The sequence below is a fragment of the Ciona robusta genome, chromosome 1 (genome assembly GCF_009617815.1).
Source record: "Ciona robusta chromosome 1, ASM961781v2".
Lineage (NCBI taxonomy): Eukaryota > Metazoa > Chordata > Ascidiacea > Phlebobranchia > Cionidae > Ciona > Ciona robusta.
This window is the reverse complement of record NC_143235.1, coordinates 10,858,039-10,878,001: the sequence shown is the minus strand read 5'-3', so window position 1 is coordinate 10,878,001 and position 19,963 is coordinate 10,858,039. Positions and strand designations below refer to the sequence as shown.

Sequence of the window (19,963 nt, the reverse complement as noted above, 5' to 3'; positions counted from 1 at the left end):
AGCCAATAAAAGGAAAAAAAGAGATTTGAACTTACGAATATATTCATCAGATTCGAACCGATGTAATGACTTATTTTTAAATCGTTCTCTAATTGCTTGTATGTTTTTCAGGCCAATTATCTCTTTATACATCTGTAAAATTATTATCACTTATGCTTAGTGGTCAAAATAAAATCTGAAATGGATTACTTTCTCGAGCCCTCAGCTGCTCACAAACCACCAAGTGGTGGACGTGAGAAACACCGAAGAAGAAGACAAGCACAAGCTGGAGGTAAGTCTCACATTTTTAATAAATGGTCCAAATATATTTTTCCTCTGGTAACAAGTAGAACAACAATTTGTATAAGGTTAATAAGAATGTGATTTTTTGACCTGTTTTCTGCTTTATGGATTGTATAAGACAAGGTTTCTCAATGTTCTAGGTGCAGCGAAACTTTTATTTTTCATTGCAACATTTTTGAAATGTTTTCTTTTACAATTTAGCATGCTTAGTAGCTAAGTAGCGACTGAAACAAGCTGTTTAAGAAACCCTAGTTTAAGGTACAACCACTACACATCATATATGGACAACTGTTTTATATCATTTAATTTTGATGCATTAATTAATATGTTCTACTCAGCTGGCAAGAGAGCAGTGGAAACAAAACAGAAGGAATCAAATGATGTGAAAAAGAAATTCATCATCATTGGATTGGCTGTGGTTGCTTTAGTTGGTGGAGCTGCAGGAATAGCTGTCTTTCTTATGCAAGGTTTAGGAATCTCATATAAATGACTGTACATTTTAAAATGAATCATTTTTTGCATTTCTTTATTTATTTAGTTCTTAAATAGCCTTCTACAACAAATATAACTGAACTATATTTATTGTCAACAAACATATATATTTCAGTTATATATATATATTTTGTAGAAGGCTTTACAATTCGATTTGTATTTTAATAAAAGTTTCTTAAATATTTAAACCAAATATTTCAGAACTAATTTTTATTCTACTATTTAAGAAAAGCTCTTTCTTGCAAATTGTATTTTCTATGAAGTGGTAACAGTGAAAGATCAACTTAAAAATTTATGTAATATTGTGTAGGGACATAAGGTTTGCACATTACAACAAATTAATTACTGTTCCAAGTATGCAAATACGGATTAGTTCTGTAATTATTTCTTAACTACTGCTGGTGTATTACACTTCTAGTTGTTATAAACATAACTTGGGCATGAAAAAGGAAGAAAGTGTAAGACTGTAACTACATTATTAAGTTATTGTTGTTAAGTATTGCTTCAGAATTCAGATATTTTAGTACAATTAAGCCATAATATCGTAAATTTTATTTGTTGTAGGAACAAGCCCAGTTTGTGGTGAAGGAAGTACAGATCCAATTACTATAAGTGAATGCTTAGGTAAATATACAATTATTATTATTATGAAATACAATCTCATGATCATTACGTTAGTACTCAATTTAAACTAACAGAATTTACATTCTTAGACACTTGTTTTGTACAGCTTCCATTAACAAGCTGCCCAGACTAATGAAGTTGCATTGCCATTGGTTTCGCTTTCTCGTATAATATGCAGTCTGGTCTTTTTTAGATAGAATGAATTAATATTAATCAAAATTCAAAGTCATTTTATTTTTTCCCAAGTACTCAGATATGATATATGATATGTGTAAAATTAGTATGCAGTTGTACAAATGACAAACCTCTCGCTTCCTAAACTATTTTCAGTTGTAAACTGTCCTTTCGATACAACTACATGCACATTACCATGTCCGTTTGGGTTTGCTGTAAAAGATGAGAATAGTGTGTGTCCAGTGAGTTGTACGTGTGCATCACAAGGAAATTTTGAAGGAGATGTTCATTTTACCAGTGATGATGTACCTGATCTGTTGGATGTAAGATGAATTATAAGTATTTTCAGCTGAGCAAATTTTCTTGTGTTTTTATTTACAATAAAATCTGTTTACAATAAAATTTTCTAATTTTAAAACTACCTAATATACATTCTATACAACTGTATTCCTGGTTATTATGTGCCAGTTATTAGTTAGGACCTTCTTAAATATTGACTTTATTTGTTTTTTTTTAATTCCTAAAAAAATATTAATTAAGATTTTGTCTTTGCCACAGAGGTATAGCTATGTGAATAAAGATGATGAAGAATTTTCATTGTTTGTTGGAAGTGCTTACAAGCATGAAAGAGTTGGAAAATGGAACCAAGTTGCTCTTCCATCTGGTCGAATACCTGTGGGGTACAAACTTGACAACAGATTAAGTGAGTAATGTCAGTTTGTCACAGAGTGTTAGGAATATAGTCAGTTTTTTACGTAACTTTTTCTTAACCTTATACTATAATATGTTATTTTTGTAGTCTTTAATGATTTATTATACAAGCGCACATTTTCCTATTTGCTGTCACTCTCTATGTGTATGAAGCACCAGTGCTTCAGTATTATAAATTTGTAACATGCAGTAAACCAGCATTGCAGCTAACAATATGGTCTCTTTTGTAGAAAACAGTCAAAAGTTTAAGGATGCATTAAAGGGAGCTATAAAAGCCTACAAGGAAAATACATGCATTGACATTGCCCCTTATGATTCAGCGAAACATGGGAAAAAATTTGTCGATATTAAACATGCCGATGGTTGCTAGTAAGTGGCTTATTTTATTTACTTTAAAATTTAACTCATTTTGCTTCAAATATTTATACTGTAGCTGATTAATAATTGTATATTATTAAGGGCATTTTTTTGGACTAATATTCAGAAATCATACTTAGATAGGTAGTAAGCATAAGGTGTTTCCTTTTTGAATCTTATTTACTTGGTAGCCAGTTGCCATGGCCTATGATCAATATAAGAATCACCTTCATACTTTGAAGTACTATAAACTTATATTTTCGTCTGTAGGCTATAGCGGCCACGCCTTTTATCCAAAACATTTTTTCTTTCTTTTTTATCAAAAAGCGTATTTTAACAATTGTTGTTTTACCGTTACCACCCATCTTTTGTTTTTCGTTATTGTGACCTAACAGACGAAATAAATTTCATTCATTAATTTTACTATCTATTTTTTCGTCATTGTATACAAAATTCCAAATTAAATTCAAGTAAAAGTAAAACATGGTATATCCAGTGCTTCATTGGGTTATGCAGAAAAAGAACAACGTATGAGCATTGGTTATGGGTGCGATTATGTCGGTATTATTATACACGAGTTTCTTCATACAATGGGTTTTGCCCATGAGCAAACTAGGCCGGATCGTGACCAGTTTGTTAAAGTTAATTTTGAGAACATAAAAGCAAGTAAGTTGGAACTGTTACTATGTAAGTAAATTATTCTTTTAATCTGTCATTTATTTCTATAGTTGCACAGATGTCTTTTTTATCCTAAAAAAGATAGTTTTTTATAGTTTTCACATGAATGAATGAATTATCTATTAAATAAATGTCAGTGGGGATTAAGTCTTACAAAACAAATTGAGTAGAAACCTATGAAAGTTTCTATATTTTGCTTATCCACAGATTCGGATTACAACTTTCAGAAGGTGGCTGCAAATCGTGTCTATGATCTAAAATCTGAGTATGATATTGGTTCTGTCATGCATTATGAATCCTCTGCCTTCAGTAAAAACTATAAAAGTACGATTGTAGATAAAAAAACAGGTAATGGTTTGGATCTCTTACTATATATAGTGCATAATCTGAAATAAATATTTTTTAGCATTTGTTATAGTTGAATTATTAAATGGGTGTTCTGTTTCATACACCTTGAGTTTACAAGTTATCAAAAATGTTACCTTTTGGGGTAACATTTTTTTTGTATATGGCTGATAACTTGGTCAACCCATTAGTGACCACTGGTTTAAAGCAATTGCTGTTAAGTGTCCCATGGACACATACGCCTATGGTGGTAACAGCAAATGATTCTTAAACCCATTACCTGTGGGTTACAAGCAAGCACGCTCATTTTTGCCATGGCTTAGATATTATTTTTTCTTTTCAAAAAAATTTGTCTTCCTAATTTAATGGTCCTACTTCTAAATAAGTGTTACATCTAAGATCTAATATTGTGATAAATATTCGCCAAAGCTAACCTGGCACCATGGCTCAGTGTTAAGACACTTGCAATATCATGAAAAAATACTGGGTTTAATGCTGCCCCCCACTGTTTGCGCCTGTGTCTTAGGGTGAGACACAAAACACATTGCTTCAAACCCGTGTTTATAAATTATTTGTCAAAATTGTCAGGCATACAGAAAAACAATTACCCCCTGTAAAAAGCAGCGAATAGAACACTTGTATTTGTATATTCTTAAGCAGCCCATTCCTTTGTTATTAAAGATACTGTAATGTAAAAACTAACATGGTTTTATATGAGTATAAGAAATTCTACAAGATATTTTTTTCAGGTGGAGTCCTTCAGACACAAAAGGAGAGACTATCAGAAAGCGATATTTATGAGGTTAACGTGTTTTTATGTGGAGGTAAATGATATTATTTAATTTATTTATAGACTATTTATGATTTAATTTATTTATGATTATATATATATCTCCCACAGCAGGCTATAAATTAAAAGCTACTACAGAATGTATCTTAAAATTCAAGTCATGATTAATGTTATATCACATTGCATTTGGCGCAGGGAAATGAAGTTAAAAGACTCTATGACAGAGTTTCTGATATTTTTTGTTTACTTCAACATAATCAGTTAGGCTATTCAAGTTATGACATCTAATAGAATGTATAGCAAGCATTGCTAACAGGATAATAATAGAAAGTTTTGGTAGCGTAAAACCATGCACATGTAGAAAGTGACAAGTTTACTCAGGCCTCAGGGTAAATATATTTTGGAATTTAAAAAGTGATCTGTCTCGCTAGGTTTAAATTTAAATGCTTAACTTGGCTTTGGCAGCCATGCTTTTATTGGACACTTTTACTTAAGTAGTTTTTATCTGCAGCGTGTTTTAAACGACTGTCATCCTAATTTCCTTTCGTTGGTTGTATAAATTAGCATGGTTTTCGTTGCTGTATTACAAGAGGGAATACCATAGCATACTTTTTATTCATAAAGTGAGTTTTCATTTCATTCATTTATACATTTAACTATGCTATGTTAAGGTTCTAAGGAAGGAGGAGGAGGAGGAGGAGAAGGTGGTGGTGGTGGTGGTGGATCAGTAGCAACTACAAGGCAACCACCAACAACAACCAGGCGACCTGTGACCACAACCCGTAGATGGCCGTATACAACAATACCTCGAACAACCCGTGCTACTACCCGCCCCCCTACCCCAACCACTAGAAGACCATGGTATAGAACAACAACACTGAGTCCTTGGCGTCGGACAACAACCCCAAGGAATAGAAACAGAGGGTTGTCAGAATGGGGGCAGTGGATTGGATGTACAGCTACTTGTGGAGATTTTTCAACTAAAGTTCGTGCCCGCTACTGCCAAGTACAAACTGCAGTAAGTTTACTTCAGTAACCATCTTAAACTTTATTGTCAATAAGCTAAGACAAAAGTAAAATTAGTTAAAATCTAAATATAAACTACATTTAGTGAGGTTTATAAGCATGTTTAGTATTCTTATGTTTGCAATGATTTAGGGATGTAAGGCTGTTTATGAAACTGTGAACTGCAAAAGGAAACCTTGCCCAGTATCAGTACAGTGGGGTCCATGGTCTCCATTTGGAAGCTGCACCAAGACTTGTGGATCTGGTTTAAGACTAAGGTTTATGTGTTTGTTGTTTTATTACCAAGATAACCCTGAGATTTTTGTGACAGCAAAATGTTAGAAATAAAGCTAAAAATCGTTTTTTAACCTTCCGTGTAAGATTTTATATTTACGCCTAACTAGCTATTACAAGGTCAAAGTCTTACTGTTTCTTCTGGTGTGCAAGCTCAGCTGACACAATATACCAGTTTAAAAATAAATTATATCAGTCATCACAGACATACATAAAATAAAAGCCTTAAAAATACTTTCACTCATGTTGTACAGAACACATGTGTCTTAAGGCTATAGTTGTATGTCCTATACAAGTGCAATAATAACTATTGTGACTTCACATGCTGAAATGTTATGTTAATTACAGATATAGGTACTGTCCTAGAAGGTCACAGTGCCTTGGAAAATCTTTTCAAGCTAATCCTTGCACTTTGAAAAGTTGTGTAAGCTCACAGCGTTATGCTCCCGTAGCATGGACTAATTGGATGTCATGGGGAATATGCTTTAAATCATGTGGCTCAGGAATTCGATATCGGTCTAGACATTGCAAAAAAGGCCATTATTTCTCTTACGGCTGCCCTGGCCGTCACCATGAACTTGGTTACTGCAATACATTCAGCTGCACTAGCTCCTTTGCTAATGATCCACGTATGTATATCAATGCTGTATTACGATAAAATAATGACCTGCGTTAAGTTAAACGGTAAAATTGGAAAATAACGCATCCCATATTTTTGGATCCCGTGTTTTCTCCCCTTGGGAAATGTATTTGGTTCTTGATTTAAATCAAAGATAAATAAGCTACATATTTTTGTTCAGACATTTCTAATTTATTATGTTTTTGATTTAACATTTGCTCTCAGTGACTCAGTCTGTCATCATATATTTCAGCTTCTCCAATGTTCTCATTTGATAGCAAGAGTGTTGCTAATCTTTGCTCCGGAGCAAATTCCGATGTTGTTTTCATCTTTGGAGATTTTAACGGAGATAGAAACGTGGATGTGATGTGTGGAAATCAAGATGGTGATTTGTGAGTTATAAATAATTCATTTTACTCGATATACTTGATAATTGTCTTTTCAGTGAGGTTGGTTTGGCGACCTCTAATGGAGAAATAAACACAGCATCATGGAGAGGACGATTGGACGGTTGTGTCGTACAATCGGGTCAAATTGCTGTCGGTGATTTTAACGGAGATGCGATGTCCGACATTGTGTGTGTCGACCGTGTGAAAAAGTAAAACAATTTTTATCATATAAATTACTTGTGTTGGAATCAAGAAGTTAGATAAAAGTATAATAATGCATTGATATTATTTGTTTTTGATTAAAATAACATCTATAGCTTGGTTTGTGGTTCTAGATTAATATGATCAACACTATATTTAGTGTACCTCTAAGTACATCTCCTTGGCAGTTAGCATTAGAATATTCAAACGATGTACTGCAGTTTTAAATCCTGTAACAATCAAATTGTTACTAATTAGTTATGCTTTTATTTATAAAGAACAACTATAATTATTTTCCAAATTGAAGCATTTAAAAACATGCACCAAACTAAAGGTATGCACAATTTGCTGTGTTAAACTATGTCAGTTTCCAATGTATTAAATGAATGTAGCTTCAAGGTTATTTGCCATCGTGTGACAGGGCACATAGTCATTGTAACACGGATGTTCTTTAGATTCCTACAAACTGATGATAAAACTAAAATCGTTGTTTTCTTTCCTCAGGAAAACCACAGTTCGTTTATCAAACAACGGACAATTTCCAACTGGAGAAGGTTACTCTGGTTCATTCTGTACCGATGATTCTGATTGGTTGATTCCACTCGATATAGACGGTGACAGCAAATGGGATTTCATGTGTAGTCATAACAACCGTGATCATGAGATACTCATGAACAGTTTTACAAATCCTTCATAAAAGACATTTCATTGTTTAATTTTGACGTTGACAGTGTTTTGTATGTATATTGCATATCGTTTCATTATAGTGTTGTTCATACTTCTGTAGCAAACAATTTATTTTGACATTTGTTTTACAGAGTATTTACACATTAAAAATGCATTTGAGTGTTTTGAATTGATTGTTGTAAATATGTTTTTGTACTTTGTTGTAAATAAGTTGCACATTACCTTGTCGTATTGTTTCAGAATAAGATAGACTTTTATAAGTGCAAGCTTTATTTGTTTGTAAACATCTGAATTATTCAAGTGGCCGATTTTTAATATGGAGCTATGTCCTGATCCTACTGCTGACAGACAAGCTGGCCAGCGGCAAACCGGCCGAGGAGAAACTGGTCGAGGGCAAAGCGGTCGTGGGAAATCTGGTCGGGGAACTGGTCAGAGAGATGGCCAGCGTCGGCACCGGACAAAGCAGCATACTGGAGGTATATCTTCAAAGTTAATCTTGGTTTTAAGTTTTTATATCTGTGTGACCACGCTGTGTTTGATGGGAATGCTTAAGCTCATGCTTATCTTTGCTCTGGGGTAAAATGGGATACAGTTAGCACTCAAAACCTATATTTCTGATTGTGTTTTTAACAATTAACATTGCTCTTTTAGATTGTGAAGATACAGTTTGCTGATTCTGTACATGTTCTTTGTAAATGTTGTTTATTACCAAATGGTTCGATAAAAGGCAATAAAAACATGGCCCCATCTATCCTTAATCAACCATTTTTAACGATATCTTTCTTACCTCACAGTACTGAATATAAAATAAAACAAGATTTTTGAACACAGGCGCAGGTAAAAGAATGGAAGAGCAAAAGAAGGAATCGGATGATTTGAAAATGAAACTCATCATCATTGTAGCGGTGGTGGTTGTTTTGGTTGGTGGAGCTGTGGGAGCTGCTGTCTCTTTTTTGCAAGGTTGGTTTAACATTTAAACATTCTGATTCAGTAACTATTAGTGTTTCATTTTCAGCTTATGTTGATTAGAACACAATGTTACTTTTATAAACGTCTTATTCTTGGGAATGTAACTAACTTTTTCCCCAAGTGGCCAAAAAATGACAATTGTTATAACACAAGTGTTCCTTCGTACTTTATAAAATAATAAAACAACACATCAGTGTCTGTTGATATACCCATTAACTAATAACCACCCCTTAATAAATGTCAGGTTAAGACTACAAGACTACTAATAGTAAGACTTTGTTCCTCCTGTCTTCGCACACAGTGCATGTACTCTTGTAGAAAACTAATGACCCAACGTTCCCACTTACAGGTTCATCAGTATGCAATGATCCAGAATTATTAACAGATCCTGTGGAGATTAGCGAATGCTTAGGTTTGTTTGTATTGTGGCTACAAAGTTTATTTTTTCAACCCATTTGTTGTACAAACCTAATTCACATAGGCCAGATTCTGTAGGCTATTCACTATTTATAGCTTGAACTTTTCTTTATTTTTAAAAATAGACAAAATTCTTGCTCAAGTGTTTTAATTTAAACGCTCAAATTCTGACTAGTAAAATCTCCAAGAAGTTATATTTCTTTTATCCCCTATTGATTTAGATAAACCGTACTTTTCAGTAGTATAACTAGCTAACAATTTTCTGATCAACAGTGGTCAACTGCAAGTTTGATGTAAGAACATGTACACTACCTTGCCCTATGGGTTACAGCACCAAAGGTGGGGATGATCCATGTCCAAAAAGTTGTAAGTGTTCAGCGGAGGGAAGTTTTGAAGGCGATATTCAATTCTATGATGATGATATTCCAGAATTGCTAGGGGTGGGTAGTGCTAATGTTATAATAATAATAATATAATAATAATAATAGCTTTTATTTGTTTCTTTAATTTCGGGAGCGAAGATTTAGAAATATTTTAAATGCAAAGTCAGGATAGAGCAACAAATTAACAGTTACAACACGTTTACAGTAAAAAGATATTTACATTTATTTGGAAGAAAATAAGTGTGGTCGCTATCATAGGCGCCTAGATTTCAAAATCAGGGGGGAGGCGATACTATTTTATAACGGTCAAAACGAGAAAACATCAAAAAAGTCAAAACGAGAAACATCAAATACGCTGTCTCTTTGCGATTATGGTCGCATGCGCGGTTGGACGAGTTTGGGAATTTAGCTTTGATTGCGCAACATGCTACGATTCTTACGTGAAGTTAGATAAACACGTATTTCTGTTATGACAATGTACCAATCCACACGTGGATTATTCGGGATTGAGTAACAATTAGATTGTTGCAACACAGCAACAATTGTTGCGTCGATTATTATTACAATAGTGGTTTATTGCCTTTAAGGTGTTGGGATTAAAAGTGTGTTTGCTTCATAGAACAATTGCGCTTTTATGCTGAGAAATGTTTTGAGTATCTAATCGTTGTTAGCATATAGAAGTTGCTATTCGCTACAAGCGACGCACACTGAACGAAGGTAAATTGTTAACGTGTGTCGGCGTGATTAAAACTCTTGGTAAGTTTAGCAAGATTAACGAACGCCTTCGCGTAAGGTATTTTTCAGCCTGATGTTAGGTTTGCCCACACTTACGTCAGAATTAATGCAGAGCGCTAACTTGTTCATAAACGTAAACTCGTTCGTATACCTAATTCAACTCGTTCGTAACAATCTAACGCAACGGTTTCCAAACTGGGGTCCGCACAGCAGTTTCAGAGGGTCCGCAATAAGCAATGATTGTGATTCAAAACCAAACCAAACATTGATTTAATGGCAGCAAAACAAGTGCACCCATCCCATTAAACAGCTTACCGTGTTTGATAGTTTTTGCTTTTTCTTTCATTGGTGTGGTTTTTGCATTTTTCTATAGCATTCTTTGATTTTTATAGGACTGCGAAATATCAAAATAATTGCAAAGGGTCCACCAGGCAAAATTTTTAGAAAAGATTGGGAACCGCTGATCTTGTGTATAAGTCGAAGCGTCTGATCAGGCGTCCACCGCATGTCATGTTTATCAGGCGCGTGTAACGTCGAGGTTACTTTAGGTCACTTACGCATTTTTTGAGCCTCAACGTGATACACAAATAAACTCCATTAGCTGATAAATATAATGTTTATTTAATGGAAAGAAGGTATAATTTATTTGAAAAAATTACAAATTAACCAATTAAGTAATTACAAGTCCCTAATAACTAATTATAATAATTAAGCCTGTAGTTTGATTTTTATTGGCCTTACCAGATTTTTCGGTTTTAATCAGTCTAGTTTTCTAGGTGCATTAAAGTATCGGATATCGGCAACTGAAATTTACAAAATATCGGTATCGGTTTGAAAACAGCAATATCAGTCGGGCTGTATATACGAGACCCGCATTCGCGGTAAAATCTTAACAAAAGCAACTGCTGTGACATCATCATAACTATTGCTGGAAATTACACACATAATATCACTAAGTAAACTTTGGAATGTTTCAACTGTTAAGGACCAGCTTTGGATTGCAACGTAGACGGGATTTACTATTACAAACATTCGATTTATCACTTGTATATAAAAGTATGTTTAACACTTTTTAATGCGCAAATGAATAGATTTGTTCCAGCCAATCTAATACGTTTTCGTATTCTTGCAAGAACGCGTCTATCGCTGCATAATGAGGCACCCATCTCGTCGGCCATAAAAGCCTAAGTGAATGTTCATATCTATCTTTACCGAGTTTAAATGCAGTAAAGCTTGCGTTTTGGAAGGTTGTATATTAAGTCTGAGCAATCAAAAATGTTGCTGCTTTAGACACAACTTGACGTCAAATACAATGTTTGAAATAAGTTTGAATCCTGGTCCTCGTGACCGCGGAAAGAACAGCCTTGGCGTATCAGATCGGTTTTGTTGCAGTATTTTGAAGGTTTATTTCCATTGTTTAAATTGTTCTAACCTTCTATCCAAACTATTTGTTGATCTTGGGCGAGAATCTGTTGTTCGGGAATGCAATAACAACGCATCTATTACAAATTACTTCTCCGCGAATTCAATACTGTCACGTTATACCGTTTGCCGAAACTATGTGTACATTGTTTAGACAGCCTAATAATTAGCATTTTTACCTATTAAGCACATGAAAGAAGTTATACCTTTTTTCGTGGATACGTCGCTCGCCGAATCTTAGTTTTTGGCGGAAAGTGATGGCCGTCGACGCGTGTTATAGTGAAAACATATAATCGCGCTTGGTCCTACAATGGAGATGGACTATACATTTTCGTAGCAAGAAACATTTAACAATGTGCAAGGAAAATAAAAGTTGTCTATAAAACGGTCGAAGCATTTTTTCGGTTGGAGAAATACGCGACGTTTAGACTTACGCGACCTGTTTTTCTGACGTCATAACGGTAAATGCTGGGGAGGCGTCGCCTCCCCGCCTCCCCATACTAGGCGCGTATGGTCGCTATACCTAGCGGACAAACAAGCCATTTATTTTAATTGTTAGATGAATGCAGTGAATATTTAGGTTCAGGCATGTAAAAAATAAAAATCCGGCCGATACCGGTTTGCATTTATATTTTTATGGGAGTTTTTCCGGCGCGTGTGTTCTGACGTCAGATTTTGCCTCTCTATCTAGCCCCGTGTTCGTGTGCCGCTTTCACCATGTACGAGGCTTTTGAATATAAGCCAGCGATTTCTCCCGCGGTCCTTCATAGCGTAAGAATTTAATTGAAAACGTGTCAATCATGTTTCGTCTTTTCCCGATCAAAGTCTGATTGCCGCATAGATTTTCACGTGTAACACACACGTAAGTGTCACAGGACTAAACATTTAGCCGTAAAATTAAAGTTTTGCTACTGAGCTTTTCTAATAAATACGGCATAGTGTCATTTATACTACGCGCGACAAACTTTGTCTGGTCAACATTGAAATTAATAACAGACGCTAGTTTAAGCAAGGAATACTCTACTAGGATTTCTACTTTAATAAAACTATTAAACTAATCGGCGATTACCAACTACAGTTTAAAACTCACACGTTTCTACCTGCAACTAATTTTCTTTGTAATAATAATTACCGGGAATTTAATAGTGCTTTAAGATTGTCTGTGTTTTATATTCCGTAACACGAGTTGAAATATTTGTTCGTATTGTTACGTATTACATTAGTCACAATCCCTATTATGGCGCAATCAAATACCGCAAGTGCATTACGACATAGCTAGTAGTAGTAATGTTACGTCACAATTGCCATTGTCTCCGCATATATGCCGGATTTATGATAATATAAAGCTGTTTGTTACGTCAGAACTGCACGAATAGGTAACTTACGCATACGTTAACACGAAACGAGATGTTACACAGCCGGCGAAGTGAATAAATAACGGATTCCCACGCCGGCCGTTTTTTTGCCGGCAGTTTTTAAAGAATCCGGCCGATGCCGGCGGCATCGAAAATAGGCACTTTTTACACCGCTGTTTAGGTGGATGCAATAAATCAATGTAACTTGCCTTATCCTCGTGAGGCTGAAAAATGTAGTTATAACATGTTTGTTCTGTTTCATACACCTCGTGCCCAGGCGAGGATAAACATTCTGGGGAAGTGCGTCCGACTGTAACGCTGTGAAACGTGAATAAGGACTTTACTATTGCAAGCGTTGGGGACTGGGATAATGTGTCAAATCTGGCCTAAATCTCAATCTCACCCATACTGAATAGAATAGAAAGTTTCATTTTTATTCAATGTATTCACAACATGCAGAAGTACGGTTATGTGGATAAAGATGATGAAGAATTCTCTTTATTTGTTGGAAGTGCTCTCTATGTTAAAGGCAAAGTGTTATGGGACTCCATGGCTCTACCATCTGGTCGTATTCCTATTGGTTATAAACTAGATAGGTTTTTGAGTAAGTTATTCCTACTAGATAGTTTACAGAGTATTAAACTGTTAAGTTCCGGTGCTTTAGCACAATGGTTAGCACACCTGCCTCTAACCCATAGGTAATGGGTACAAGGCTCGTTAATTGCTTCAATCCAGTGGTCACTATTGGGTTGTCTAAATCAGTGCTCTTCAACCAGTGTGCACGGTGCACCCTAGGGTGCACCAAAATATGCCAGGGGTACACCAGAACAAAAGGGTATACAAGGATGCATCACAAACTTCAACAATTTTCAGCAATAATATTCAGTTTTGAACTTTTTTAACAAACTTAGCTACTTTCCTACAGTTTTTTTATATGAATTCTATATCTTGTATCACTGGTAATCGAGAAACGTCATGAGTTTTACGTTAAAACAATCAGGGGTGCATGAGTTCGTCGCAACAACTTTAGGGGTTCACCAACCCAAAAAAGGTTGAAGAGCACTGGTCTAAATTTCCAGCTATACATAAAAATCACACAGAACATACAACAAAAAATGTTAACTAAGTTGCATATGTGGTAACCTGTAAGCTGGCACAAGGTGTATGAAACAGAACGTGCTTGTGCAACCTTACACAAATAGCGCTTCAAATGTTTGAATAACACTTGCAAGCCTTTCGTGCCAAAATTGTGAGTCACCTTTAATTAGTGTTGTGCGGTTCAGACAGTATTAGTTGTTTGGAGATTATGAAGATTAAATTGTAAAAGACAGATTTTGTACTAACTAAGTAATAATTTAAATTAAAAATATATGATTACTGATTTACTGTTGTAATGTAAATACCAGCTATTGGACTCCATTTATAATTAATCATCCAAAGCCTAACTTTTCAGTCTACTGATATGCATCCCAGTAGGACTTCTCCTATGAAGAATTCAATTACCCTCTATACTTGAAAGATAACACTTATATAAATACACCCCAAGAATTAGATTTGCTGTAAAAACACTGTCTGACTAATACTAGACAAATTTATTTTAGTAAAAGATATGCTAAATAATGTACCTTTTATTTTAAATAGCTGCTTCAACGGTGCTTAAAAGGGAATTGGCGAAGACTAGCAAAATGTATTCAGATAACACGTGTATTGATATCGAGCCTTATGATCGAGAAAAACATGGAACTCATTATGTTGATATTACTCTCGGGCGTGGATGCACGTAAGTTTGTTGTTGGAAGTTTTTATGCTGCATGTAAAGTTAGACACTGTAGGATGATATAATTTAGTCAATCTACTATTACTTACTTGGTTAACTCATTTATTACGGCACCTCGCTCCAAAACACAGAATTACTTCAATAATGAATATATACCAATTAAAACATGCACTGTAGCTCAATACAGACATCAAATAACAGAAAATATGCTCTGAAAAATATTAAATACCTTTCTGAACTAATAAACTAATAACTCATTACAACATAATAATAATTCAAAGAAGTGAAGCAAAAAAAACAAGAAAAATAGCAAAGTCAGTTCAGCGTAAATTCATACAATTTATTGGGAAACGGCATTGCTTCATACATGGCTAATATTAATGATAACTTAACATTACATACTTAATGTTAAGTTATAATGTACATGAGCATGGCTACAGTTATGTTCATGAATATGGCTACACAAGTCACTGGTCAAGCTGCATGTAAATAAAAATAAAATGGTCTACTGGGTTACAGCAATGGCTGTTTTTACCAGTTTGACAAAAGGTTGACATTTAACTATTATCTTTATAAACCTTGGGCAAGAATATCTGGACAAAGTATTAAAACAAAAATTATTAATTATTGTGCAGCTCTATGGTTGGCTATAAAAAGGATATTAAACAGCAGAAAATGAGTTTGCAGTATGGTTGTCACTATGTCGGAACCGTAATTCATGAATTTCTTCACACTTTGGGATTTTATCATGAGCAGAGTCGTCCAGATCGTGATGACTTCGTAAAGATTCACCTAGATAATGTAAAAGACGGTGGGTGATTATTGCCATTCTTTGTTTATCTATGAGTTAAAGGTGTTCTGTTACATTAAACTTACAGGCAACGCTCACAATTTTCAAAAGTCCCGTGCATACTTCGTAAAGGACCTCAAATCACCATATGATTTACAGTCAATTTTGCATTATAATGCTAAAGCTTTCACAAAGAATGGTCAACCAACAATCACACATGCAGGATCAGGTAACTATATTTTTGAACTTTTGTAAGCTGTAAAAGAATCAAATATTTATCAAGTAAACGACCAAATTAATTTACCACATATTGGACACTAATTATTAAGAGAACATTGAGCTGATTTTTTTAGGAATTTATTTTTTGTTTTGTTTTTAGCTTTAAAAAAAAGTAAAATACTAATATATCTGCTTGCACAGCTATTCGGCGTCATAGCACAGTTGGTTAGTGCGCCTGCCTTTAACCCAGAGGTAATGGGTTCAAGGCTCGTCTATGCTTCCATTGTAGGTGTATGTGTTCTTAGGCAAGACACTTAACAGTAATCGCTCCAACCTAGTGGTCACTAATTGTTTGTCTGTTTTATCAGCCATACATAAAAAAAACTAAAAAATCCTTTTCAAAAAATCATCAACCACAAAGTAACATACTTGGTAAAGCTGGCACGAAGTGCATGAAACAAAACACCTGAGTTATAACCACAGTCGTTTTCCGGCCACGCAAGGTTAAGTTACTTATTCATTCATGTGCATTATGTTTATTTTTTGTCTCATTTTCTCTTATCTGTTGTCTTTACCAAATCATAATAGGCAATGTTAATATCAGTTTTGTGAATTTTGTAAAGTCAGATATTATGTTTGCCACCAATTTTGCGGCAAGTACATAAACCAGCATTTTCAAACTTTATAAATAATGCTTCATTGTTTTTTCATTATTTTTTTTCCTACACACTGGCATAAAAAGGTCTATTTTCTTTTGTAAGATCTTCAGCCAAGTTTGGGAATCAGTGATCCAAACAACTATGGCATTAAAATGGTAAATAATCTTTCAGTACAATTTATTTGTTTTCAGAAAGACTGATCGACACTCAAGGTAGGAGACTTTCAGAAAAAGATATTTCTGAGCTGAATGCATTTCTGTGTAAAGGTAAAGTTGTGTTCATCAATTTTTCTATTTTATCTTTTCATACATTATGTTATTTTTATTTATCCCTTCAATCATAATAACAAAGTGCATATTAATTAAAACAACTATATAACTAAAAAAGAATGAAAACTAAACGAGAGACAGTAAAACAAGCTGTATATAAAATTATGTTATTAATTAATTAGTTTAAGAGTGAGAATAACAGCAAGAATCAGTAAAATACAGAAGAGTAACATTTTCTGAGCAAAAAAACAATACCACAGAAATTTTGTTACAAAATCAGTAACTGACTTTAGATTACGAGTTCACGAACAAACCTGCAACGACCAGAGCTCCAACCCCCACCACACGCAGCCTATTTTTCGCCCTCACTCAGCGTGGGGTAACTAGAACTAGAAGATGGCCCTATACTACAAAAGCAACAACAACAAAAGCTAAAGCTCCAGGCTCCGGGTTAATTGCAGGGGATTCAAAATGGCCCCTTACAACAACCCTACCTCCAACTACAACCACCACAACAACCACAGTAGACCCAGAAGGTGGCATGTCACCGTGGGGAGCATGGCAAGGCTGCAGTGCAACATGTGGACCAGTGGCGCAACAAATTCGTGCGCGCTGGTGTGACAATCCTGCAAAAGTAAAGTTTTATTTAGAGTAGTAATAAGTTGACAACAGTAGAGTTTTAATCGAAAAAAGAATGTATACACGCTAGATATATAAAGTTTAACAGTAGAGTTTTAGTAGCAATAAGAGAAGTACAGTTATAACATAAAACAGCAAATACTAAACACAAAGACAAATTGTTAAACTATTGTATAAATTGTAATTGTATTCCAGGGTTGTAATGCCGTGTCTTATGAGAGGGAAAAATGTAAACGAAAACCTTGCAGTGAAAAAAAGAAATGGGCAGAATGGGGGGAATATGGAGCATGCACAACTACATGTGGGACTGGCATGCAGTTAAGGTGATGTGGGCTCCACCATGTTTAATACTCAACTGTCTGTTGTATCTTGGTGGTTAACACAGCATGCGTTGTTTATATTTAAAAAGTTAATTAACCTCACGTGATCAGATAAACACAGTTGTTATGACACAAATCACAGTTGTTCTGTTTCATACCCCTCGTGTGGCAAGTTACCACATATGTAACTTTGTTGGTAATTTATTTTAATGTATACCTGATAATTTAGACAATCAAGTTTAAAGTATGAATTTATTTACAAGTAACTCAAAATAATTATTTAAATATTCGTGTGATGCAGATACCGTAAATGTCTGATTCGATGGTGCCCTGGTCGCTCCGTACAAGCTCAGACCTGTACCTCGGACAAATGTGATGGCAGTGGCAAGTCCCTTAAAGTGGCATGGGGTCAGTGGGCACAGTGGGGTCCATGTTCACGATCCTGCAAAGCTGGTTACAAGATCCGACAACGCTTCTGTAGGAAGGGTGATGGCTTCTCACATGGTTGCCCTGGAAGGTCCACTGGTTTAACCTACTGCAACTTTTTCAGCTGCACCAGTTCACAGGCAAACGATCCTCGTAAGTGGAAGTTGGTTTGGCACAATTTGAACATTACATTTAAAACATATTTTGTGCCTTTTATTTTTTTGGCTATAGCAAAACCAAAGTAAGACACAAATTAGACACTAATTAAGTGAGTCATTATATTACATTTATCATTTGGTCAGCAAAAGTTTTGTTTTTTTTTCAAAATAAACCTATTCTAAATTTGAACACTTAATAAATAAGGTCAACAAGTGGTTTACATTTTAAATAAAATTGAATACAAGCTTCAACTACTAGTATGATGTATACACGACATATTGCTCCAATCCAGTGGTCAATAATAGGATGTTAAAATTGTCAGCCACACATAAAAAATCCCTCTAAAAAATAATCATTCATGAAGTAATATTAACCCATAAGCTAGCACGAGGTGTATGAACACCCCTGTTCGCCATGTGAGAATTAAGTAAGTTACATTCATTTATCCATTGATTTTTTAACATGGAATTCTCAAACCTGTTAATGATTTGTCCATTTTGTTTCAGCTTCCCAGATGTTTGGATACCAGAGCACAAGTATTGCTCATCTTTGCTCCGGAGCAAATTCCGATGTTGTTTTCATCTTTGGAGATTTTAACGGAGATAGAAACGTAGATGTGATGTGTGGAAGTCAAGATGGTGGTTTGTGAGTAAATTACTTGATGATTAAAACTGTGGTTAGCCTAATATAAATTTCTGCTGTTTATACTAATTACAAGAATAGAGTAATGTATGAATGAATGTAACTTGCTTAATCCTTGCATGGCCTGAAAACGACAATTGTTATAACACAGGTGTTCATACACCTCGTGTCAGCCAACAATGTGTTACCTTGTGGATGATTATTTTTGTGACTGATAATTTGGACAACCCATTAGTGACCACTAGGTTGGAGCAATTGCCTTAAGGACACATTTGCCCACAACGGTAACTGTTACGAGCCTTGAACCCATTACCTCTGGGTTAGAGGCAAGCGCGCTATTCAGTTTGCCTAGGCACCAAACATTAGAGATTAAAATACTTTGTGTTCATTGTTTTAATTTAATAAAGTTTATTTTGGGGTAAATTAAAGCCAAGAAATACCTTTTACTGAAAACCATATCACTGTGCAACCAGCGTTTTAACTGATTAAGTTACAAAAAAATTGATTAGGATTTTGTATTTTTCAGTGAGGTTGGTTTGGCGACCTCTAATGGAGATATAAACACAGCATCATGGAGAGGACGATTGGACGGTTGTGTCGTACAATCGGGTCAAATTGCTGTCGGTGATTTTAACGGAGATACAAAGTCTGATATTGTGTGTGTCGACCACATAAAAAAGTAAGTTTAAGTACTTTTATTAATCCAACACAGTTTCTATTATGATTACTTTTTTTACTGAAAGCTAAAGCTAAAATTATCCATCATTTCCTCAGGAAAACCACAGTTCGTTTATCGAACAACGGACAATTTCCAACTGGAGAAGGTTACTCTGGTTCATTCTGTACCGATGATTCTGATTGGTTGATTCCACTCGATATAGACGGTGACAACAAATGGGATCTCATTTGTAGTCATAGCAACCGGGATAGTGACTTGCTTATGAATACATTCAGCTTGTGATCAACAGAAATGGAAAACAAAATGTTGAGCAATGAATTGACTTATTAGTTTTAAAATACGTAATTTGAACGTTCTACATCTGGTCTTTGCGGTCTTATTCTGTGAACTTATTTTGAAAAAAATTTTAATTCGGTTTTGTCTGAAACGTGTTATTTTGTTGCAGAAGGTCTATA

The 19,963-nt window shown here is 34.9% G+C and overlaps 2 protein-coding genes and 1 long non-coding RNA gene across 4 annotated transcripts; 2 read left to right on the top strand and 1 right to left on the bottom strand.

Moving 5' to 3' along the window:
- The first annotated feature begins 79 nt into the window (after window positions 1-79).
- On the top strand, window positions 80-7,913 carry LOC149743092 (uncharacterized). Of its 2 annotated transcripts, none has more exons than XR_016385180.1 (15): window positions 80-271; window positions 621-749; window positions 1,339-1,398; window positions 1,729-1,895; window positions 2,131-2,275; window positions 2,514-2,652; window positions 3,137-3,306; window positions 3,526-3,666; window positions 4,413-4,487; window positions 5,125-5,471; window positions 5,612-5,736; window positions 6,101-6,381; window positions 6,625-6,763; window positions 6,817-7,026; window positions 7,466-7,604. XR_016385180.1 is itself a non-coding variant. In XM_089879874.1 (15 exons), the coding sequence occupies exons 1-15, from the start codon at window positions 181-183 to the stop codon at window positions 7,656-7,658; spliced, it is 2,355 nt and encodes a 784-aa protein (XP_089736000.1). In that variant the 5' UTR covers window positions 81-180; the 3' UTR covers window positions 7,659-7,913. The 2 variants fall into 2 exon arrangements, 1 of the variants encoding a protein (XP_089736000.1); XM_089879874.1 differs by having other exon boundaries at window positions 81-271; window positions 6,817-6,969; window positions 7,466-7,913.
- Window positions 7,914-7,956: 43 nt separating this feature from the next.
- On the top strand, window positions 7,957-19,955 carry LOC149743090 (uncharacterized). The gene is made up of 15 exons (XM_089879835.1): window positions 7,957-8,124; window positions 8,480-8,608; window positions 8,967-9,029; window positions 9,308-9,474; window positions 13,389-13,533; window positions 14,571-14,709; window positions 15,342-15,517; window positions 15,585-15,725; window positions 16,566-16,640; window positions 16,937-17,277; window positions 17,478-17,605; window positions 17,904-18,181; window positions 18,694-18,832; window positions 19,356-19,508; window positions 19,604-19,955. Exons 1-15 carry the CDS (start codon window positions 7,965-7,967, stop codon window positions 19,788-19,790), a joined length of 2,421 nt encoding a protein of 806 aa, XP_089735961.1. The 5' UTR covers window positions 7,957-7,964; the 3' UTR covers window positions 19,791-19,955.
- LOC149743091 (uncharacterized) lies at window positions 14,616-15,722 on the bottom strand. The gene is made up of 2 exons (XR_016385281.1): window positions 15,583-15,722; window positions 14,616-15,498 (listed from the first exon to the last, which is right to left on the bottom strand). It is a non-coding gene; the product is annotated as an uncharacterized LOC149743091 (long non-coding RNA).
- Window positions 19,956-19,963: the final 8 nt, after the last annotated feature.